Here is a 26,443-nt window from a genome sequence, read left to right as displayed (position 1 = left end):
CAACATTCGTCATTTCTTGTCTTTTTGGTAATAGCCATCCTAACAACTGTAAGGTGATACACAGTTGCAGTTCTGATTTGCATTTCCCTGATGATTAGTGATGCTGAGCACCTCTTCACGTACCTGTTGGCCAACTTTCTTTGGAAACTGTCCATTCAGATCTTCTGCCCACTTTTCAATTAGATTGTTTGTTTTTTTGCTATTGAGTTGTATGAGTTCTTCATATATTTCAGATATTAACCCCTTACCCAATACATGATTTACAAATATTTTCTCAACTTGGTAGGTTGCCTTTTCATTTTGTTGATGGTTTCCCTTGCTGTGCAGAACTATTTTAGTTTGATGTAGTCTCACTTGTTAATTTTTAATTTTGTTGCCTTTGCTTCTGGTCTCACATCCAAGAAAATCATTGCAAAGACCAGTGTCAAGTAGTTTACTGCCTATGTTTTAGTCTAGGAGCTTTATGGTTTCAAGTCTTATGTTCAAGTCTTTAATCCATTTTGAGCTAGTTTTTGTGTATGGTGTTAAGAAGCGGTCTAGTTTCATTCTTTTGCATGTGGCTGTCCAGTTTTCCCAACACCATTTATTGAAGAGACTGTCCTATCCCATTGCATATTCCTTGGCTCCTTTGTTGTAAATTAACTGACCACGTATGTGTGAGTTTATTTCTGGACTCTCTACCCAAGTGATTTTTTGAAACATAAACCAGATCCCTTCAATGGCTTCCCACTACATTTAGAATATAATCTACACTTCTAACCCAGAGATCTATGAGGCTCTGAATATTCTGGCTCCTGTTCCATCTCTCTCCAATTTCATCTCTAGTTACTTCACATACTACTTTACTATCATTCCAGCCAAACTGGCCTTCTTTTAGATCCTGCAATTCACTAAGCTCCTAAGTCACCCTGTAGACTGCATTTGCTGGTCCTGCTTAAAGGAATACCCATCCCCTACACCATGCCTTCAATTTCTTGAGATCTCAGGTTGAATGTCACTACCTCAGTGAGACCTTCCTAATACCCCTACAACCAAACTGATAAAAAATGGGTTCCTGGGCTTCCCTGGTGGTGCAGTGGTTGAGAGTCCGCCTGCCGATGCAGGGGACACGGGTTCGTGCCCCGGTCCGGGAAGATCCCACATGCCGCGAAGCAGTTAGGCCTGTGAGCCATGGCCCCTGAGCCTGCGCGTCCAGAGCCTGTGCTCCACAACAGGAGAGGCCACAACAGTGAGAGGCCCGCGTACCGCAAAACAAAACAAAACAAAACAAATTTAAAAAATGGGTTCCTTCCTGTGGAATCTCATAAGAATTCTGTGTGTTTCTTTCACAGTACCCAATCACAATTTGGAATTATTTATTTATTTGTTTGTTTGTTCAGTGTTCACCTCCCTAAGAATGTCTAATTGCAGGCACCAAGAGGGTAGAGACTGCTAAATCTCCAAGAGCCTAGTGCTCTGTAGATACTTAGTCATTTGTACAACCAAACAATACTTTAAGAAAAGTTTGCAATGTTTTTTTTCTTGTCAGATTGAAAAAAGTGTCCAGAGAATGGCTAAGAAATCTAAACAAAGCACAATCTCCAGAAAATTAAGAAATGTGTTACTAATCAGAAGAACATCATAAAACCTGACAATCAAAATAACTCAAAAATTAGGCAAGTACTTATTATATGCCACCTAAGTAGATGATGAGGATGCTATTATAAGACAACAGACCACGTCCAATGTATCAAATTTTTCTAAGAACACAAAATCTCAAGTACAAACTCCCAAGTCTCGATAAATAAAGTTTGCCTATTAAAAAATAACTTTTTGTCTATTAAAAGTCAATTCTAGTTTACTGAAATGTTAGTGAAAATTGTCAGTTTAGGGAAGGAGAGAAAACACAATTCCAGGCTTCCATTTCCAGATTATAGATCCAGGCGATGGACGGTCTTTACATCTGAAAGTTTAATAGAAGTAGCAGCAGCAAAACAACAACAATCACTTGGGTTTTCTTGGATGACCAAGTGAAAGGCCATTTGTTACTGCTAAACTAGTCATAAAATATTTCAAAATATGATGTTGAAAGTCAACAGAATAGATGTTCTTACTACTGCTGTATAGTATGGGAAAATATGATGAACTAAGGGCTACAGATTTAACTTGCTTTGTACCTTCAGACAAATAATTTCACCTCTCCAGGTCACACTTTCCACAGTCATAAGGTGAGAGGTTTGTACCAGATCCACTTTAACAATCCCTGTAGCTCTAGCCATATCTCATAATACAAGTATATAAGTAAATACATGTCAAACTAAAATTTTCTCTGGTACTAGACCAATGCAAATAAGGCAAATGTTTTTTCCTTTAAAAATTCTCAAAACCAGTGTTCTAAATTTTAATAACATGGTAAAAATGTTTTGTACTGACAAATAAAAGTACCATAACTGAAATCTTACTCATTCCATCTTGAATTAGAATATCTGACATTAAATTTGAACCAAATCAATAATGATGCTCACCGATACTGATATGTCCTCATTTTTTCTCTTAACACTGGAGTCAAACAAGACATTTCTCCCTCGTCTTTCACAGTCTTGATATACAATTAGTCGAATTTGGCTTGGATCAAACTCTGGCAAAGGCCAACTTTAAAGAAAAATAAAGATTCATTAGAATTACTTTAATAAATATTCCACATAAACTCCCAGAAATAAAATCTATATAATGAAACCCAAAGTTGTACTACTGCTCAAGATAACACAGAAGAACTTTACATAAAATACCACCATTTAGTTTTACCATTTAGTTTAGGACTGAAAATTTACACAGCTATGACATTTTAGATTAAAAAGAAAGAATAAAATCTGTGGCAAGTATCACTCAGTGTATATAAAATATAGTCATCCCACATGAATCTAAAAATAGCTAACAATAAAAATATGTCAGTACATTTAATATAATGAAAATACATATTAACTTCCTGGCATGGACTCAGATGGCATAAGGCTAACCCAGATTTTTAAATACTTTTGTTACTTTAATATCAAAATGAAAAAACAGAAACAGCTTTCAGTTTAAATAACAGTAGCTAATTCCTTATAAAACAAAAACAAGTAAAAAAGTGATGAACAACAAAATGGGGTAGAAATCCTCATATATAGTTGGTGTGAGTGAAAATGGCATAATCTCTTTAGAGAATAGTTTTTTAAATATGTACACTAATTAGACAAATCTAGTAAAAATGAAGTTGACCCAGCAATTCCATTCCAGAAAAGTATGCCATTATACAAGAATGTTCATAGCAGCACTGTTCATAATAGCTGAAAACTGGACACTATTCATATACTTACCAACCAAATGGGTAAATATTCATACTATGAAACACCACATAACAAACATAATGAATGAACTTCAGCTACAGGCAAAAACATAAATGGACTGTAAACAAAAGAAATTAGATAATGACACACAATGACACCCATAAACACAGTTACTGTATTTTGCCATTTATAGGAAGATTTAAATCAGGTAAAGTTTTGTCAAGGGATGAATATTTAGTTTTTAAAACTATAAGCAAAACAAAGGAAATGATGGCTTCAAAAGTTTGGAGAGTTGCTATATCTGGGAGTTAGGTGAGGGTGGTGGGGGTTATACCAGGAGGACTGGGGCAGTGATAATGTTCTATTTTTTGACTTGATAATGTTTACACAGATACAGTACCCAAAGGAAAAAAAAAGAAAGTCCACTGCATTTGTTTTGTGTACATTATATTTCACAATTAAAAAGACTAATGGAGTAAGTGAGATGAGGAGGAGAGGGAAAGAAAGAAAACAATGAATTGTATGATGGAGATAAGAATCTGGTGAACTGAAGGCACTACAACATGTAGGACAGTTGCCAAGAAAGAAGAGAACTGTCGTTCCAGGAGCTGTCTGTTGTTAGGCTGAATGGTCAATTCCTCACAATTCATTAGTCACAGCTTTTGATTGCGTTCCTTCATTTCCTTAAGAGAACCTTAACCCTGACCCTATTGATGCATGTTTAAAAATCCATAACTGGCAACATAACACATCTTCATCCCAAATCTTGACAGCAAATACAATTTTAGTTTTCCTGTATTTAATCCTTAGCAAATGTCTATGAATTGATGAAAGACTTATCCTAGACATTCAAGCTAAACCAGAGATTCATCCTTAGACCACAATGATTTGCATCCCCCTGAACAGCTTTTACTAAACTGTGCTTGATGTTATGCAAAGGAAACTATAAAAGGACAGACTGTTTTGGAATTAAAATCAGGAAGCTGGCCTCAAAGAAACCAAGAAAGAGGAGCACTTTAGAGAGGAAGAAGAAATACCACAGTTGTTACTAAAAAGCATCCACTAGCTTTAGAAACAAAGAAGTCATTGGTGACCATGGCAAGGACAGTTGTAAGGACAGAGTCCTGGGGTCAAACTGCAGAAAATTGAGGACTAAATGAGAGTAAACAGTGAGTTTAAGACAAATGTCAAGGAAAGAGAAAAAGAAAAGGAATCATGAAGTAGAGTGACAGCTATTTTGTTATTAAAAAGGACACATCTGAACATGTTTACATATTGATGACAAAGAATGTGAAGTGGAAGGGAGATGGTGATTGACAAAGTAAGGCGTCTAAGGAAGCGGATGAGGACAGGATACAGAGTACAGATGAAAGGGTTAACCTCAGAAGAAATGATAACCCCTTTGCTAGGATAAAAAGGAAGCAAACATGGACATGGATACAGAAAGATTTACAGATATGAACGTAAGGATGAGGGGACTCATGTCTAAGAGTCCTATATTCTTTGTAAAGTAGGTGAAGGAAAATAAAGGATAAGTTGTAAAATGTGGGGACAGTAGAGAGTAAAAAGAGAGCAGTCTTTGTGGCAAAAGAAAATATGTTGACTAGGAAACATAAGATTTCTTGGAAATTCTCCCCTTTCCCCACTGGTAACCACTAGTTTGTTCTCTGTATCTGTGAGTCTGTTTCTTTTTGTTATATTCACTAGTATGTTTTATTTACACATATAAGTGATATCATACAATATTTGCCCTTCTCTGTCTGACTTACTTCATAAGCATGTGGGGTGATGAAATGTTCTGGAATTAGATAGCAGTTATGGCTGCGTAACTCTTTGACTATACTAAAAAACCACTGAACTGTATACTATACACAGGTGAATTATACAGTATGTGAAATTTATCTCAACAATAATAAAAAAGTTAGAATGCTTTGCTCCTGAACTTATCTAAGCATTTGTAAAGTATTCTCTGTTAACTCAAAACAAGATTATATGTAAAAGCTTAAATTATAAAGCTTCTAGAAAGAAACAGAGTATCTATACAATCATGGAGTATAAAGAGTTCTTTAAAAAGACACAAAAGTTATTAAGCATAAAAGAAAAATTGATAAATTGGACTTCATTAAAATTTAAAACTTGCATATCAAAAGGCAAAATTTTTTAAAAAGGCAAGCCATAAACTGGAAGAAAATATTTGCAATGTATATAAATGACGAAGGACTTGTAAACAGCCTACACAAAGAACTCCTACAAAGCAATAAGACAAACCATTCACCCAATTTTAAAATGGGTGAAAGGCTTGGGCATTTCACATAAGGAGATATATGAATGGTGAAGGAACAAAGCACATGGAGAAGATGCTAACAGTATTAATCATCAGATAAATGCAAATTAAAACCCTTCCACAAAAGACTAATAACATTAGTTGTTGGTAAGAATATGAAGCATGTGGAATCGTATACACTGTTGGTAGGAGTATAAAAGGGTACAACCATTTTAGAAAATTATTTGGCAGCTATGACCCAGCAATTCTTTTCATAGATACATATCCAGTAGAAATGAAAATATATGTTCAAAGACTTCCATAAAAGTGTTTCGTGCAGGGCTTCCCTGGTGGCGCAGTGGTTGAGAGTCCGCCTGCCAATGCAGGGGACACGGGTTCGTGTCCCGGTCTGGGAGGATCCCACATGCCGCGGAGCGGCTGGGCCCGTGGGCCATGGCTGCTGAGCCTACGCGTCCGGAGCCTGTGCTCCACAACAGGAGAGGCCACAACAGTGAGAGGCCCGCATACCGCAAAAAAAAAAAAAAAAAATGTTTCTTGCAGCTTTATTCCTAATAGCAAAAAACTGGGAACACCCAAATGACCATCAATGGGAGAATGGATAAACAAGCTATGATACATTCTACATTGAAATACTATGCAGAAATAACAAGGAATGAACTACTAGTCATAACATAGGTGAATTCTGGAAGAATGTTGAAAAAAATCCCGACACAAAAGCATACATATTGGTAATTCCATTTATATGTAGTTCTAGACCAGGTAAAACTAATCTATGGTGATAGAAACCAAAGCAGTGCTTGGGCAGGGGCAGGGTGTGAAGGGAAAGGACTAGAAAAGTATATGAAGGAACTTTCTGGAGTGACTGAAATGTTCTATATATCTACTAGGGTTGTAGTTAAACAAATGTATACATTTTTCAAAATTAATCAAATTATACACTTAAAAATATGTGCTTTTGGGGCTTCCCTGGTGGCACAGTGGTTAAGAATCTGCCTGCCAATGCAAGGGGCATGGGTTCAAGCCCTGGCCCGGGAAGATCCCACATGCTGCAGAGCAACTAAGCCTGTGCTCTAGAGTCCGCAAGCCACAACAACTGAGCCCATGTGCCACAACTACTGAAGCCTGCACACCTAGAACCCGTGCTCCGCAACAAGAGAAGCCACCGCAATGAGAAGCCTGCGCACCACAACAAAGAGTAGTCCCCGCTTGCCACAACTAGAGAAAGCCTGCGCACAGCACCAAAGACCCAACACAGCCAAAAATGAATGAATGAATGAATGAATTTTTTTTAAAGTGTGCTTTTTAAGTAAATTGTACCTCAATTTTTTAAAAGGAGAGGATTGTGGGAGAAAACACTATATATATGGTATATATATAGTGTATTTACATTATAGACATCAAAACCATGGATTCACATTACAGAGATCTCACTAAAATAGAGATATTGAACATTTACCATGCTCAAAGCACAATGCCAGGCACTGGGAATATTTCTGTGCATTCATTCACTGACTTAAAAGCATTCATTAAGTATGAAAAGAAAAACATGACTGTGAAAACGTTCATAGTCTAATAGGAAGACATATAAATAATTTCATCACTGTGGTACAGTCTACGACTGAGCAAACTTATAATGTAGACAAAGAGGTCTGCATAGGGAGGTCAGGTATGGACTCACTGAAGAACAATAATAAACGATACACAATGAATAATAAATAATAGCTAACAGTTATACATTATTGTATACCAGCTACTGTTCTAAGGGCATCACGTATGTTAATTCATTTACCCTTCACACCACTGATTCATCGTCACAACTTTACTCCTATTTTATGCGCGAGAAAACTAAGGCATAGGGAGATTAGGTAACCTGCCCAAAATAACACAGCCAAATACATGGTAAACGGCAAAGCTGGGTTTAGATTCCAGGCAGTGTGTCTTTGGAGTCCACAACCATAACCATTACTCTGTACTATCGATTAAGTACTTAAAGCCTCTCAGCTTCAAGTTTGGAAGAAGGGTATTCTCTTTCCTGCAAGAAGAAAACATCATAGGCTGTAATTCTTAGTGACCCTAGCTCTGGAGTGTGCAGTGAAGCAACAAAAGCTACAAAGGCAGGCTGGTGCCAGATCAACACTCAGAACCATTTCACACAAACATGTAAGGACTTCACCATTCAGGCAATGAGTAAACAGAGTGTGAAATAATAGGTAACAAGATCATTTTGTGCCTTTTAGAAAATCACATTGACAGAAACTTAGAGAAATGACTAGAGAAGGAGGCCTGGAGGTAAGAATAATGTTCTAACCTGAACCAAAAAATAGCACTGAAGATAGAAAGGGACAGAGCTAGATGTTATTTAGGAGACAGAGAAAGGACTTGGGGACTGGATATGGGGAATGAGGGAAGAGGATGCCTGACTCTTAGGTTTCAGATTTGATGAAAAGAGAGAGGCAGAGAATACAGGAGGGAAAGCAAGTTTGGGATAAGAGTGTTTATAGATTGAGTTCAAGGGGCCTGTGAGACAGCTGCAGAAACACCTCTGATATTTTGATGAAAAAATGCTCTGGAGTTCAGGAGAAAGGCTTAAACTAGAGTTCTAGATACAGGAGTTATTCACACATAGTTGGTAGTGAAATTATTCAGGAAGAACACATTAATCAAAAAGAGAAAAGATATGGATAAACAACAAGACCCTACTATACAGCACAGGGAACTACATTCAATATCCTGTAATAAATCCTAATGGAAAAGAATATGAAAAAGTGTGTGCATGTGTGTGTAGACACTGAATCACTTCGCTGTACACCAGAAACAACTAATGCAACATTGTAAATCAATTATACTTCAATAAAATAAATTTAAAAAAAAGAAAAGGTCAAAGAAAGGAAAGGATCAATAAACCAGAATTTTAAGACATAGCAATATTTTAAGGACAGAGAGTAGAGAAGTCACGGAAGATCAGTAAAGACAGACCACAAAATAGAAAAGAGAAAACCAATGGTAAAATATTATTTCAAAAGTCAAGGAAGACGAAGATGAAAAAGGAATAATGCGCAGTGCCAAAGGCTGCAAAAAGCCAAAATTTTTATAAAGACTACAAGCATCCATGGGATTTAGCAATTTGGTGGTCTTTCGTACTCTTGCAAGAACCATTTCAGTGGAGAGTTGTGGTGGGGGTAGTTACACAGCAGTAGCAATTGATGAAGAGAAAAGAGCTAAGAAAGTAAGATGGTAAGTATTATATATACTATTCACAACGGTTTCCCTTTAAAAGGGGGAGAGAAATAATGTGACCATACAAATGATCATCTAAACTGCAGTTTGGGGACTTCCCTGGTGATCCAGTGGTTAAGACTCCACACTCCCAATGCAGGGGGCCTGGGTCTGATCCATGGTCAGGGAACTAGATCCTGCATACCGCAACTAAAGATCCCACATACCACAACTAAAGATCCCTCATGCTGCAACTAAGACCCAGTGCAGCCAAATAAGTCAAATAAGCCAAATAAGCCAAAAAAATATTTATTTTTTTTTAAAAAATGAGGTTATAATAATAATTTTAAAAAAAACAAACTGCAGAGTTTTGAAAGTAAAAGACAGCCCTAAACACACAAGAGAAACCTGAGATTATCTTGGGCAACCAAGATCTATGGTCACCCCAGATAACTGAAGAAGAGGTGGGGCTACAAAAGGCTGTTTCTTAAAGGAAAAAGATATACAGATATAAAACATATATATATATATATATATATAAAATTGTTTGTATGTATGCATCTATCTATCTATCTAAAGGGAAAAGGTATATACTTAAAGATACGTATTTCCAAACTGAATGGAAGAAATCAGACAAAGCATCTAAAAGTTACCAGAGAGGAGTGTTGGACTAAGATTCCAAACAAGTTAGGACACAGCACTCTATGCAAGGCTAATGTACTACAGAAGCACTTAATGAGGCAGAAAAAAAAAAAAAAAAGACCTACAAATGAAAATTACTACAGATAGGTGTGCAAGTAGGAGACAATAAATTGAGCATTTACATTGATTTCTGTTTTCTCTGAAAAGCAGAATCAAGAATGTATACAAGCATATATGAGATTGGTGGTCTGAACTGGGGTACAGGGATTGAGAGATAAAGGTCTGGCAAAGTCATCGAAAAATTAGGAAGAGTGCTAACCTAAGTAAAGCAAAAGCAATATCAAGCCATAGAGACGGCCCAGCTGAGTTGAAAACCACTGGCTTCTTAAGCCAATTGTCTGTTGATGGGCACATGGGTGGTTTCCATGTCTTGGCCATACTACCCCAAGCAATCTACAGATTTAATACAATCCCTATCAAAATACTTATGACATTTTTCACAGAACTGGAAGAAATAATCCTAAAATTTACATGGAACCACAAAAGACCCAGAATTGCCAAAGCAATCCTGGGGAAAAAGAGCGAAGCAGGAGGTATAACCCTTCCAGACCTCTGACTATACTACAAAGCTACAATAATCAAAACAGCATGGTACTGGCACAAAAACATAGATCAGTGAAACGGAATAGAGAGCCCAGAAATAAACCCACACACCTACGGTAAATTAATCTACAATAAAGCAGGCAAAAATATACACAGTCTCTTCAACAAGTGGTGTTGGGAAAGCTGGACAGCTATGTGTAGATCAATGAAATTAGAACATTTCCTCATACCATATACACAAATAAACTCAAAATGCTTTAAACCTAAGTATAAGACATGACACCATAAAACTCCTAAAAGAGAACATAAGCTAAACATTCTTTGACATAAATTGTAGCAAAGTTTTCTTAGATCAGTCTTCCAATGCAAAAGAAATCAAAGCAAAAATAAACAAATGGAGCCTAATAAAACTGAAAAGCTTTTGCACTGCAAAGGAAACCATCAACTAAACAAAAAGACAACCTATGTACTGAGAGAAAATATTTGCCAACGATGCAACTAACAAGGGGTTAATATCCAAATTACACACACAGCTCAATCAACTCAGTATCAGAAAAAAACCAAACAACCCAATCAATAAATGGGCAGAAGGGGTTTCCCTGGTGGCACAGTGGTTAAGAATCCACCTGCCAATGCAGGGGACACGGGTTCAAGCCCTGGTCCTGGAAGACACCACATGCCACAGAGCAACTAAGCCCATGTGCCACAACTACTGAAGCCCGTGTGCCTAGAGTCCATGCTCCGCAACAAGAGAAGCCACTGCAATGAGAAGCCCACACACCGCAACGAAGAGTGGCCCCCGCTCACCGCAACTAGAGAAAGCCCGCACACATCAACGAATACCCAACTCAGCCAAAAATAAAAACAATAATAAAAATAAATAAATAATAAATGGGCAGAAGACCTAAATAGACATTTCTCCAAGGAAGACATACATTGCAGCAACATGGATGGACCTAGAGCTTACCATACTAAGTGATCTAAGTCAAAGAAAGACAAATAACATATGATATCACTCATATGTTGGAATCTGATTTTTAAAAATGATACAAGTGAACTTATTCACAAAATAGAAGCAAACTTACAGATATCAAAAACAAACTTATGGTTACCAAAGGGGAAACATGGGGGGGAGGGAAATATCAGGAGCTTGAGATTAACATACACATACTACCATATACAAGACAGATAAGCAACAAGGACCTACTGTATAGCACAGGGAACTCTACTCAATATTCTGTGATAACCTATATGAGAAAAGAATCTGAAAAAGAATGAATACATGTATATATATAACTGAATCACTTTGCTGTACACCTGAAACTAACATAACATTGTAAATCAACTATACTCCAATAAAATAAAAAAATAAAACTTAAATTAAATTAAATAGGGTTTCCCTGGTGGCACAGTGGTTGAGAGTCCGCCTGCCAATGCAGGGGACATGGGTTCGTGCCCCAGTCTGGGAGGATCCCACATGCCACGGAGCAGCTGGGCCCGTGAGCCATGGCCGCTGAGCCTGTGCGTCCGGAGCCTGTGCTCCGCAACGGAAAAGGCCACAACAGTGAGTGGCCCGCATATCGCAAAAAAAATAAATAAAATAAATTAATTAAATAAATTTACAGGGAAAATGTAAAAAAAGAAGACATACAGATGAAAAGATGTTCACCTTCGCTAATTATTAGAGAAATGTAAATCAAACAACAATGAGGTATCACCTCACACAGGTTAGAATGGCTATTATCAAAAAGCCTACAAAAAATAAACACTGGAGAGGGTGTGGAGAAAAGGGAACCCTCCTACCCTGTTGGTGGCAATGTCAACTGGTACAGCCACTATGGAAAACATTTATGGAGGTTCCTTAAAAACCTAAAAATAGAGCTACCATGTAATCCAACAATACCACTCTCCTGGGTATATATCTGGAAAGAAAACCCCAAAACTCTAATTCAAAAAGATACATGCACCCCAATATTCACAGCAGCACTATTTACAACAACTAAGACATGGAAAATCAAAGACTTTAGAATGATCCTTTATTAACTAGAAGCCAAACTCTGACATCTAATTCACCATATTTTCCACCTCATTGCATTGCCTCTTTTTATCAGAATTTAACTGAAGACATAATTAAGCCTAATCATTAACAGTGGTAAGCACACTATAACCATTCACAAAAACTGTCTATATACTACAGCAAAGTTATCTTCAGTATTAAGCTATTGTACGCAGCATATTAAACATTAGTAAGAAGACTGTTCAGTGATGAACCACAAATTATTTTGACTTTACACAGATGTTATTTATAATTTATGTCACCTTATCTGCTCTGTATGTCTTTTATCTGACACCTTCAAAGAATGTTAATGAAAAATAAACATGCTGGAATAGACATCTCCCTTTACACAATGACAGAGCAACTCAGAAGACCATATGAATTTCTTTAATACATGTTACTGGCTATGAAATTAAAGCTAAATCATGCATTCTCAATGAGAGCAAGATGGCTTCCAAAGAAGCAAATTTGGTTAATGGGGGGAGAAGGGGGAAAGAAGACCAAAACCAAACTTGGGTGTTACAATGGGTGTGGCCCTCCAAAAGGCCATAATACGTAAGAAAATACACAGTATATCTATCTGTGGTATTAAAAGTTCAAGTGGGGAGGGTGGCAATTAAGGGAAAAAATGTCTAAAAAAAGCTCTCTAGCAGGATAATAATGTTAAAAAAAAAAAAAGACTGAGAAACACCAGACTAAACACTAGTTTGTATCTCAACACATTACCTAAATAAGACATTTTCACTTCAACTTTAATAATCTCTTACTAAACAGTATATTCAGCAAACCTATGGATTTTAACTTCATTCATTCAATAATTATTTGTACAGTGCCTACTATGTACCTGGCACTATGTTAGTTGTTCTCTCCTGAGCCTTATCCATCACTGGTGTCTCAGTGAAATGGAAACATGCAAGATGATGAAGACCAACTCTGAGAAAACATTAACAACCTGTCCTCTTGCAAGAAATGGAGAGAGCAGCCCAGTTTCAAAAGCTATGCATGTATTGATAGATTAATTGCCTCAGTACTGGAAAACATTTTGAATTTGATAAAGGATAAATTACTGGGGAAGCAAGGAAACAATGGTGCGAGGAAGAAAGAGAAGGAAGAATGCTAAATTAGGCTACAAGTGACAAGCAAAAAGCTTTCCAAACCTAACACCGACATGCCAAGAACTGGTCACCATCAGAACCTCAAAGCACCAGAGCCAAAAGTACCAGAGCCAACTGGAGAAACATTTTCTGTACATGGGGAAAGTGATCTGAGTTTTTTAAAACCTGCAGACAGATTTTGCTTTAGAAAACTCTGCTGCTAACTAGCCAATGTTTAAATATATCTCCTGAAAGCAAAGTATATAAGTCTTACAATGCTTTTTAGTTTAGATAACATTTTAATTTTTTGGTCCCATGATGGAGAAATAACATTCACTATTCCCTCTGTAAAACACACTGACCAGCAAAGGACTGGCAAACGAATGCATATTTACATGCTTTAAGCTGAAAATAAAATGTTACAATGTATACAATAAATTCCTCACTTCAACTGACTTTTCCACTAAACTCTAAGTCCCAATTGTATCAGGTAAGAGAGCTTCTTATTTTCCTTTTGATATATTTACTGTGCATTTAAAAAAATAATCATTGTGAACATATGGTCTATATCAGCAATTCCCAATCATTCTAGTAAAAGGACACCTTTTTAATGTTAAAAAAATTTTAGCATCCAGTAACTGAGAAAATGACTGAAAGCTACTATAAATTCAATATAGTATTAATAAAAGAACATAAATACACGTGAATTACATATGCATCAGACAACTGCTTACTCAGTTTATAGACAGTACTCAATGTTTTTGTAGAGTTAAGGACCCAATATGATAACTCTACCCCAAATCAAGGGTTGAAAGATCTAATGTCAGAATATATACAAAATTAGAGGAACCATATACAGAAAATAATAGGAACCATAAAATACATGTAAACGTTACATTACAGAAAGTTTTTAAAGAATGGAAAATATTGATCACTATTCAGAGTATTACTGCATTTCTGCTAGGAGTCACACAACTAAAGAAGTGCTTAAAATAATTAATTTTCTTGGGTACATAGGATCATCAGTGACAAGGTGCTGTTATTGCACCAATTTTGTTTTCAATATAATTTAACTGATTTTGTAAACAGTGGAAATTCCTCCCAGATTAACAACTTGTTAATCATTTTAGTTTATATTTTGTTTTGGCTTTTCATGTTTCAATATCTTCCTGAATACTATAGTTAGAAGCTGAGAGAGATAGCAATATAACAGAACTTCAATTAATTCACTGAACAAATGAGTGAATGAGTGACTATTTCAGGAGATACCATTTTAATGCTGGAAGCCTACATTATAGACTTTATGTAGAGTAATTATTTCTGTATCTAAGGAATTATAATCCTCTAACCTGACTGAAAAATAATCCCATGATTTATTTATTAACCTCAGTTCCAAAGAATTTAGGTATCAATTTAGGTCTTTTTCTTCTCAGAACAATCTTAATTTTCATATAGGCTGCTAACAGCTAATGATTCTTCTCCAACTACATTTTAATAAACTAAATATTATAATAAAACTAGTTAATCTTTATTTTTTCAATTTGTATTTATTTAGGTTATGCTGGGTCTTCGTTGCAGTGCACGGGCTTCTCTAGTTGTGTCATGCGGGCTTCCCTAGTTGTGGCACCCAGGCTCTAGAGCATGTGGGCTCAGCAGTTGCGGTGCATGGGCTCTCTAGCTGTGGCATGTGGGATTCTTAGTTCCCCAACCAGGGATCGAACCCAGGCCCCCTATATTGGGAACGTGGAGTCTTAACCACTGGACCACCAGGGAAGTCCCAAAACTAGTTAATCTTTAATATTTTAATTATTTTCAGTCATACTAAGTTCAGTTATACCCAGAATATTAATGAAATCCTAATGACTGTCATTTACATTTCTATGACAAGTATAGTCAGCTACTTGGCTATAGGATTACTATCTTCATTTAATCAAATTAGGTAATACATGTGAAAAAATACATTTCTATGACAAGTATAGTCAGCTACTTGGCTATAGGATTACTATCTTCATTTAATCAAATTAGGTAATACATGTGAAAAATACCATAAGATAAAAATATAAATTATTACCAGCATTAGGTAAAATCCCCAAATCCATTTATACTTATCCCATAATCTAACATGTATAAAATAATATGCACAAAGTAAAATTTACATAAAGTATTTCAGAGAAGGAAAAGTGACAATGTATAACATGAATTCTTTGTGAAATGGAACCTCAGCAACAGCAAATTTCCATACCATGAGAGGATACCATGTTATCATATCTGCTATCATATTTTACTTAGTATTTTTCAGCAACACCTAGGCCCAACTGAAATACACCTGACCTATGTGGTTTTTAACTTTCTGACATTAATTCTACATACCTGAGAACTTAAACTGCAGTGAAACACTGGAAGAATGTTTAAAAGAGCTAAAACAATTGAGAGAGCCAGTATCCATGTTGTTCAACTGGGTTACACATATTGAAAAAGTATTTTTAAATATTTTTAATCCTACTTTCATAGTAGGATTTATTTAAAATATAAAATCAATGTAGCTTAGTCTAAATTCACTACTAATTCAAATCATTTAATTCTAGTCATAAATGTGTGGCGACACACAATTAAGATGTTTACAAGAGCATCAAAAATACTACCAGATAGGGCTTCCCTGGTGGCGCAGTGGTTGAGAGTCCGCCTGCCGATGCAGGGGACGCGAGTTTGTGCCCCGGTCCAGGAAGATCCCACATGCCGCGGAGCGGCTGGACCCGTGAGCCATGGCCACTGAGCCTGCGCGTCCGGAGCCTGTGCTCCGCAACGGGAGAGGCCACAACAGTGAGAGGCCCGTGTACCGCAAAAAAAAAAAAAAAAAACTACAAGATAAATTCAGGTCTATATCAGTAAAATTAAAGAATAACATCAACTATAAAATAACTGGATTATAATCAATAAGCTGACTAATACAATGTCAAGTTTTCAATTTAAATTTTATTTATAAATATGTATATGAGATAAACAAAAGTACACTGTTCTTCAAATAGCTGTATTGAGCACTCCTACATACACATGAGAAAGAAGAGCAGTAAATGACAGAGAGTAAGACACACATAACGCCCAGACTAAAATGTACTATTTATAAATTAGAAACTTTAAAATAATGAGTACCACCTGCTCAAAACATTCTCAAGTCCTTCTAATTAAATTTATAACCATAACTTTAATCAATTATTCATAAAATAAGTCTATCTAAAATCGCAGCATTAACATTGTTACATCACTAAATTTATAACTAGATTTGGGCTGATTTTGACATTAACAACATTTGAAAATAAAATCTTAAGCTGTATGTTAGTAGCATCTCTATTTCTCTTAAGCAATTCTGCTTTTCAAAATCCCTAAAAACTCCAGTTATGTACAACTGCCAACCCAGGTTAATAATAGCAATGAACCATATTCATCTGAAACCACAAGACTGTCAGGTGACATACCAGGAAGCCTGAATTTAACTCAAATAAAAGCCTCTCCATGCTGCAATGCAAAAAGGCTTAATCCTAGCAACAAGGCCATGGGACACTGGGAGCTTTTAAGAAATCTACTGCCAATGACAAAATCTATTTTTTGCAAAAGGTCCATCTATCCAGTCCTACCATTTCATAAGTGACATCCTGTTCTTTTGTTTCACCAAAGAATCTGGGATTTTTACAGAAACAAATTATGACTGACTACTTTTCAATTCCTTTATCTCTTCTACTAAAAATATATGATTAAAGAAAATCAACCTGAGTATTCTATAAACCAAGTGCCGTCCTGGCAAGTGGTACAGACTAGGAATGCCAACTTGTTTTAAGGGTTCTTTAACTCAAAAAGGGCAGGTCCTAGGCAGAGTACTCAGGCAACCATAGCTAGAACCCAACTCTTTAACAACCCCCATCTATGAGGAACTCAGGGTCATCTAATAAACAAGAAAACAGAATAGCGCCTTTGTCAACTTCCCTGTGTCCCAACTCTGTCATTTCAAACAAGTACACACACACACACACACACACATTCTTAAAAGCCACAAGTTTGTGTTCTACCCAGATGACACACAACTAAAAAGCAGGCCCTAATGATCACAGGACCCAGAAAGGTCAATATGAAAATTGGTTCACAAATCTGAACTCTACGTTGAATTCACATAGACAAGTCTAACACAAAATACTACCTTTGAAGTTATAAACTTCAATACATCTATCAAGTTACATTACTTGGTTGGTTCATGAAAAAGAAACATTTCAGCTTGCTTTAAAAACACTGTTTTTCTCTGGGTTTTTGCATTTTAACATATATCAGCATATTCTTCCAGAAAACATGGAGGGTGCATCTGTGTATTATGCTGATGTGACAAATGCAGTAAGTAACAGAAATGCCTTAATATAATGAGCTATTAAACCAAATCCTAACAGACAATATGCTAAAACCAAGAATCATTCCCCACATCCAACATGACAGAAGCAGAATGGGCTCTCAATAAGCCAAACTTGGATTTAAATCCCAACTCTGCCACATACTGACTGTGAGCTTAGAAAAGTGTCTTAACTTTCTAGTCCTCAGATTCCTCATCTGTAAGACAGGACTATCTCTTTGATTAGTATAGGGAGAGTGTTTTATCTCAACACTTAAAACACTGTCACACAGATCAAGATTTCAATAAACATTTGGTGAATTACTGACACTGTTACTAGAAGTATCTCTTCCAAGTACAATGCCTTCTTGTCCTAGTTATAAAAACTATAACTTTATTTTAATTGTAATACTTTATAATTAATTCTAATAGTCCTGGTACTTGTTAAAGATATATAAAATCTGCCACAGTGGTTCTAGAGCTTCACCACAATTCATTAGGCAGAAACTTTTAAAATCCATCTTTCATGTGTGGGGGGCAGGGGATATATGGGAAATTTCTGTACCTTCCATTCAATTTTGCTGGGACCTAAAATTGCTCTAAAAACTTAAGTTTATTTTTTTCAGTTATATTTATATATTTTTTCAAATTATTTTCCATTATAGGTCATTATAAGATATTGAATATAGCTCCCCGTGCTATACAGTAAATCCTTGTTGTTTATCTATTTTACAGTAGTGTGCATCTGTTAATTCCATACTCCTAATTTATCCTCCCGACCCTTCCCCTTTGGTAACCATAAGTTTGTTTTTCTACGTCTGTGAGTCTGTTTCTGTTTTGTAAATAGATTCATTTGTATTATTTTTGAGATTCCACCCAGAAGTGATATCATACAGTATCTGCCTTTTTCTGTCTGACTTATTTCACTTAAAACGTAAGTCTGTTTTTAAAAATCTATCTTTTTTTTTAACACCTTTATTGGAGTATAATTGCTTTACAATGGTGTGTTAGTTTCTGCTTTATAACAAAGTGAATCAGCTATACATATACATATATCCCCATATCTCTTCCCTCTTGCGTCTCCCTCCCACCCTCCCTATCCCATCCCTCTAGGTGGTCACAAAGCACTGAGTTGATCTCCCTGTACTACGTGGCTGCTTCCCACTAGCTATCTATTTTACATCTGGTGGTGTAGATATGTCCACGCCACTCTCTCACTTCGTCCCAGCTTACCCATCCCCCTCCCCGTGTCCTCAAGTCCATTCTCTACATCTGCGTCTTTATTCCTGTCCTGCCCCTACTTTCTTCAGAACCAAAAGAATCCATCTTCGATTACTTAAGTTAGAAGCCTGCATAAAGACATAAAAGTAAATTGAATAAATTTACAGATCCAACATTTCAGGGCTCATTCATGACAGACTTGTGATACAAATCGGGGTTTAATATAATCAGATATAAGCATGTTTGCTGCAGCACTAAATGTATTAAGGGGAAAAAACAAAAACAACTAAACTGCCCATCAATAAGAGACTTGATAAATACATTGCAGTACCTTCATTCAGTGGAACACTGTGTAAGCCTTTAAAAGTGTAAGACAGAGCTGTATATAAAGATCTCCAAGATCTTTATATACCTTGGAGGATATATATAACCTTGAAGAAAACAAGGTTCAAAAGAACATGTATACTGTCAGACTCTCCTGCAAGGAATACAAAATAACTTGATAACCTTCATAATCTTATGGCAGAACAAGATGTGTTTTTTCACTGAAAAGTTTCAGGATAGAAAAGAACTAGCCAGAGAAAAGTCTGATGTCCACTAGCTCAAAAACCAGCAAAGTACCATAACACTAAGAAACAATGGAAGAAAAAGGACGTGTTCCAAAACAGGAAAAAAAAAGAGGAAAGCCAATAGCTGAATTAATTAAAAGTTTACTTCTCTAACGTCAACCTACAAAAGTCTCCATTCACCTAGATGCTCAACCAAAAATCCAGAGGTCACCAAGTCCTGTTTATTCTATCTCCTAAATGTCTTGAGTCAGATCACAACCACTGTCACACTGCCACCATCCTAGTGTGAGCTACCATACTATCTCACTGCTTAAATTAGTCTCCCAGTCTCTTCTGCTTTCCTCCAATTTATTCTCCACAGTGTACCTAAAGTGGGAAAACCTTAATATGTCACTCACTTAACTTAAAAATTCCTGGTTAATACCTCATTGCTCTCTGGATAAAGATCTAACTTCTTAATAGATTTGGTTCTTACCTATTCTCTCCTCCCACCTCCTGTCATATCCACTTCAATCAGTTCTTTAAAGGCAACGTTTTCACTTCAAGCTTCTTCACTGTGTTTTTTCTTTGGTCTAGCACACTTTTTTCTGTCCTCCCCTATTAGCCTGGTTCATTTTTCAGGTCTCAGCTTATATGTTACTTCCCACAAGAAGCCTTCCTCATCATTCCAATCCTCCACCCTACATCTGGAATAGGTTCCCTTCCCATGTGCCTCCACTGCATTCCTCTCTCTACCTCAATAGAGCTCTAAACTGACACTCTGTACATCCTCCATTCTGGCGTTGAAGAGACTACTGTTGTAATTGCCTATTTATTGTCTCCATTTCTACTGGACCATAAGCTCTGTGAGGATGGGACCATACTTCTCTCGTGCATAGCTATATTCTATGGTTGACATTTAGTAGCCTGTCAATAGATCAAAACTAAAAACTAATGTTTGAATGAACTCTCATGAAATGTTTTTTGAGATTATTAATGTTAACAAAACATGAAATAGGATTTTGGTTTAGTTTTTTTTTTTAATGAGAATGAAAAAATATCTCAGTACCTACTTTTCATTTCAGGGAGGTAATGCATTCAGTATTCCCTCCCAACTCTTTATCCTTAAAAGAGAGAATAATTATTCTAAACATAATATAAACTGACTATACAATCCTCTTTTCTTTTGCCAAAATTGGGGGAGAGGGGTCCCAGACATAAAGATTAGGGGGATTTTATGTGAAGCTAACAGAACGTTTAACTTTAAATGTCCCTTTTTCTCCTTTAACTTTCCCTTTCAGTGCTGATCAAATTTAAATTCATAAATATTTTTTAAAGAGTTTTTAAAATATTTGGAACTCACATAACCTGGCCTCCAACTTTTACCAGCTTTGGACATCATTTAAGCTCCTTATTAAAGGTCCTATGTGCTTACCCATAAATTGGTTAATAAAATTTCTTTCCTCTACCAACCTCAATAAAGAGTTGTGGGGAGAATCAAATAATATACAAGAAAGTAATCTATAAACTATTACTTCTGGCTTTGCCTACTTGGGGACATGGCATTCATTCTACAAGAAACCTAGAAAACCAACAGGAATAAAGCCAGAGAAGAGCGTGCAGAAAGGAGTTAACATGGCAAGCCTAAGTCTGCGATCCTGAGAAAGCCCTGCTTGTAAGATTGGCCTTTAGCTGGCATCTGGGAACTTGACTGGTAAACAGTTTTCTACACTCATACGAAACTTCCTCTAAGTGATAAGTGTGGTTTACTATAACTAAACAACTGTACAAATTATGGTTTATGCTGAATACCTGCGTTTCTTCTGGGAGTCTGGATTTTGGTACATGCTGGTCAGAGATTTCTACATGACCAGTATCTAATAAAAACGTTGGGCACTATCTGATCAGTCCCCACTAAATAGCACGTCATTGCTGAAGAATTTAAATGCATCCTGTGAGACTCCACTGGGAAGGGGTACTTGGAAGTTTGCACCTGGTTCTCTCTGGACCCTGCTCCGTGTGCCTTTTCCTTTGCTGATTTGTATAAGCTTTGTATCCTTTCACTGTAATAAACTTTAGCTCTGAGTTTGACTATATGCTGAGTCCTGTGAGTTCTTCCAGTGAATCAATGAACCTGGGGTGGTCTTGGGCACTCCCAACACAATAAAGAAAATGTATTCACAAAGTACAATGTCTATCTGTCTGGAATGGGGATACAGCCTGCAATACAAAGACAGAAGTAGTCCTCTTTTGTCCAGTATCATTAAAAAACAAAAGCAAAAAGTGGGGAATGTAAATTGGTGCAGCCACTATGGAAAACAGTATGGTGGTCCCCAAAAAAAAATTTTTTTTTAAATTTAAAAAAAACTACCATATGATCCAGCAATCCCACTCCTGGGCATATATCCAAAGAAAATAAAAACACTAATTCAAAAAGATACATGTGTCCCAATGTTTATAGCAGCAACATTTACAATAGCCAAAATATGGAGCAACCTAAGTGTTCATCAAAAAAGATGAATGGATAAAGATGTGATACACACACACACACACACACACACACACACACACACACAGGAATATTATTCAGCCATAAAAAATAATGGATTTCTGCCATTTGCAACAATGGGGATAGTGAAATAAGTCAGAGAAAGACAAATACTCTGTTACCACTAATATGTGGAACATAAAAAATAAAACAAACAACGAAAATAACAAAATAGAAACAGACTCACAGATTTAGAGCAAAAACTAGTGGTTACCAGTGGGGAGAGGGAAAGGATGAAGGGCAAGATAGGGATAAGGGATTAAGAGATACAAACTACTATGTATAAAATAAATAAGCAATAAGGATATATTGTACAGCACAGGGAAATATAGTCATTATTTTGTATTAACTTTAAATGTAGTATAATCTATAAAAAATACTGTATCACTGCTCTATACTGAAAACTAAAATATCATGAACCAACTATACTTCAATTAAAAAAAAGACACTGGGACTTCCCTCGTGGTGCAGTGGTTAAGAATCCGCCTGCACATGCGGGGGACACTGGTTTGATCCCTGGTGGGGGAAGATCCCACATGCTGTGGAGCAACTAAGCCTATGCACCACAACTACTGAGCCTGCACTCTAGAGCCCGCAAGCCACAACTACTGAAGCCCATGAGCCACAACTACTGAAGCCTGAGCTCCCTAGAGCCTGCAAGCCGAAACTACTAAGCCCGTGTGCCACAACTACTGAAGCCTGAGCGCCCTAGAGCCTGTGAGCCAAAACTACTGAGCCCATACGCCACAACTACTGAAGCCTGAGCACCCTAGAGCCTGTGAGCCAAAACTACTGAAGCCTGCGCACCCTAAAGCCCACGCGCCACAACTACTGAGCCCATGTGCTGCAATTACTGAAGCCTGCGCACCTAAAGCCTGTGCTCCGCAACAAGAGAAGCCACCGCAATGAGAAGCCCGCGCACCACAATGAAGAGTAGCCCCCGCTTGCTGCAACTAGAGCAAGCCCGCGCGCAGCAACAAAGACCCAATGCAGCCAAAAAGAAATAAAATTTTTTTTAAAAAGACACTAATTGGGCTTCCCTGGTGGCGCAGTGGTTGAGAGTCCGCCTACCGATGCAGGGGACGCGGGTTCGTGCCCCGGTCCAGGAGGATCCCGCGTGCCGCGGAACGGCTGGGCCCGTGGGCAGTGGCCGCTTGGCCTGCACATCCGGAGCTTGTGCTCCACAGCGGGAGGGGCCGCAGCAGTGAGAGGCCCGCGTATCGCAAAACAAAAAAGAAAAAAAAAGACACTAATTAATCCAAAAAAAAAATCTTTCTGTTCAGTTGTAGAATAAATAACTGTTTCCATCCTACCCTGTCCCTCCAGTTACTCAAGCTCTCTAGTTCATTCATTCCAGTGCAGAAGCCTTCTGGCTAAGCTAGACTTTCTGCAGCCTGACACTTCAATGTTCCCTTTACTACCAGCTACATTTTCCTAGATCCCATATCTTCAAGACAACCTCCTGGCTGTGCTTTCCAATCTTGAATCCGTACTTCTACCATATCTCCCCATCATAGTCTTGCTTTTTCAACTGAAAAGCCTTTCTGTTAGAAAACTGAAACATCACAGAGTGGCCTAATGAACCACTGCTGTTGCCTGGCACACCTCTAATTTACCTCTTACTCATTATCTAGCGAATGCCCCATATTTAGCCCTATCATTGTTACTGGACACTATTAAGTTTTCACCATTATATCCTAAAATCTCTACAGTCATTCATATTGAAAACTAAACTAAGACTGTAGGTTAAGACTACCAACTGTTCCCTAGGGTTTTGCCCTCCTTTCCTTTTAATAATAGAACTATTAGAGTTTTCAGACGCACATGGTTACCTAGCTAGAGACTACATTTTCCAGCTTCCCTTGCATCTCAGCATGACCATATTACTAAATTCAAGTTAATGGACTACAAGAGGAACTAGCATGTGCAACTTCTAGGCCATCTCCCTAAATACAAACTGCTTTCCTTCTTCGCTCCTTGCCCCTTCCCGATAGCTGGGAAACAGCAACAATTAGTGCAGCCCCCTTGGACTCAGAAAGGGAAACCACATGATAAACATGGCAGAGCTGTCCTAGCACACCTACTAGTTTGGATCATTAAATGACTTCATGCAACTGCACTGTCTACAGGCCAAGAATTACCTACCTACTTCTTGTTTTTTTTAAATTAATATATAAGAGAGAGAGATCATTTTATCTTACTTTACTGTACTTTGCAGTCTCTGTTATAAACCTTTGCTTACACCCCAATACACAGTTACATAGTCTGGGTTTGAGCGTCACTTCTTAGGCAAGTTGTTTTCCCTTTCTACGATCAGAATCCTAGAAGACCACTTCCAATTTTGAAGTTATAATGGGTATACACTGCCCTCTAATTTTTGTCAATTCAGAGTTTTTAAGAGTGCAATGTACTGGACAGATCACTATGCTATATTTCAGGACTGTAAATTTACAGAGTAAGCTTCATATTTACGACCATGCACTTAAATATGAGAGTGTCTTAGGATGCCTAACATAAATTTAGAAATCTTATAAACATAAATTCACATAAACACATTTTATGGGAAGGAGTATAGCAATTAAGTGGTTTTAAAACAGAAAGACCAAGGTACAAGTCCCAGCTCAGTCATTTATTAGCTATATCATTAAATACTACAACTATTAATGTAAATAACAATACTTATGTCATGCAATTGTTGTAAGGATTTAGGGAAATTTAATATGTATGAAGCATACAGCACAATGCATGGCATGTTATAAATATACAATAAAAAGTGACTATTAACTGATTAATTAATTGCATTTTACTCACTGAACACACCTAAACTAGGGACCTATTTTGTGCCAGGCACAAAAATAAGCTTAAGATATAAAAATACTTATCTTTATTCTATGCTTCCAGAAATATTAGCATTACAAGTATCTATCTTTATTATTATTATACATAAAAGTCAAAACTGGCTTTTGCAGAGGTAAAAATGGCCAGCCCAGTCCTGGAAAAGCCTATAACCTAAGAAGATAGGGTATGTGCTAAAATATTAATTGTTATATGATGAAGTATTACAATATATTATATATCCTAAATTCTTCAGAAATTTCTACACTTGAGGGGGTACTGTGATATGAGGAGGCAGGCACAGCACTGACTAGGCCTTGTAGGGTAACAGTAATATATATGCAGCAGTTTCACTGGCTTACTAAACCCAAAGGATGTATACAGATTTCGAAAATAAGAATGGAGAGGTAAAATTCACCCAATGAAATTTTCACATACAAGAATTCTAAAACTTTCAGGTATGTGCAAAAAAACAAAACCCCCAAAACCACGAACATAACATATTCTTTAGCAAGGGAGTAACACAGTATAGGTGCTATTGAAAAATAACTGAGGACTTCCCTGGTGGCGCAGTAGTTAAGAATCCGCCTGCCAACGCAGGGGACACAGGTTCCGGCCCTGGTCCGGGAAGATCCCACATGCCGAGAAGCAACTAAGCTCGTGCGCCACAACTACCGAGCCTGCGCTCTAGAGCCTGTGAGCCACAACTACTGAGCCCACGTGCTGAAACTACTGAAGCCCACGTTCCTAGAGCCTGTGCTCCGCAACAAGAGAAGCCACAGCAATGAGAAGCCCGCGCACCGCAATGAAGAGTAGCCCCGATCGCCGCAACTAGAGAAAGCCCCCGTGCAGCAACGAAGACCCAACGCAGCCAAAAGTAAATTAATTGATTAATTAAAAAATAATAATAGTAACAGAGAGAACCAGCCTGAAATTACCAGGCCTGGACAAAGGATGATGGTAAGGGCAATGGTCAAAAAAGGAGTTGAGAGAGCAAAAATCAAAAACATTCAGTGAATAATTAAATGTGGTACTAAGACAGTGTTAACTATTCCTCAAATAAATGGTAGAAATAAGAAGCCTAAACAATTTGATTTTGTAATTATCCTAAGGCACTGGCGGGATGTCAAAATTAAGATGTCCTAAAGGAAGCTAAAACGTGTGTCTGGGTGTATCTCTGCTAGAAAGTCAGGGACAGAGATACGATTTTGAAAATCACCAGCAGAGAACTGACAGCTTCTACTGTCAGTAAAAATCAGTAATGTCTTTTTTTGTTTCTTTCTCTGTCTTCCCCTCCACTTCTAAAATGATCTCCACACTAACAGGTTTTTATCTATTTTTAGGTTGAGAAAATCTCAGCATTTTTGAGAATATGAAGAACTGCACAAAATACACAGATAAACCTCATACCATCCTTTTTTTAGCTAGTAGCTTGTTAGTAAGTTTAACTTCCAAGTTATAGAAGAAACAGAAGTGTTAAAACCAGCCTGTTGGAATTTTATATATTTAATAATCAACCTGAAGGCCATTGTTCTGAATGGTCTTCTATTTCACAAAATGCTTCTGGACTTATGAGAATCAAGAGGTTATCTAAAAGAAAGCAAACATCACTCAATCATCATATTAAAGCATTATGAACTCTCAAACAGGAAAAATTAAAACTATTCATTTTTCATTATCAGCCTAAAGTTAATCCTTGAAAATTGAGAGGTTGTCTAAAAT

The 26,443-nt window shown here is 37.1% G+C and overlaps 1 protein-coding gene across 6 annotated transcripts in view; it reads right to left on the bottom strand.

Annotated features, from left to right (window-relative positions):
- The window catches only part of FNIP1 (folliculin interacting protein 1), a 132,469-nt gene that overhangs the window by 75,838 nt on the left and 30,188 nt on the right, over window positions 1–26,443 (bottom strand). For all 6 annotated transcript variants that reach the window (XM_027098382.1, XM_027098375.1, XM_027098407.1 and 3 more), the window contains one exon: window positions 2,505–2,631. In XM_027098382.1, the coding sequence (XP_026954183.1) occupies window positions 2,505–2,631 (127 nt within the window). The remainder of the gene's footprint in view (window positions 1–2,504; window positions 2,632–26,443) is intronic.

The sequence above is a fragment of the Aethalodelphis obliquidens genome, unplaced genomic scaffold, assembly GCF_003676395.1.
Source record: "Aethalodelphis obliquidens isolate GAN/ISIS:26980383/991018 unplaced genomic scaffold, ASM367639v1 scaffold4, whole genome shotgun sequence".
NCBI classification, from domain to species: Eukaryota; Metazoa; Chordata; class Mammalia; order Artiodactyla; family Delphinidae; genus Aethalodelphis; species Aethalodelphis obliquidens.
This window is presented reverse-complemented; position numbering and strand designations above follow the sequence as displayed.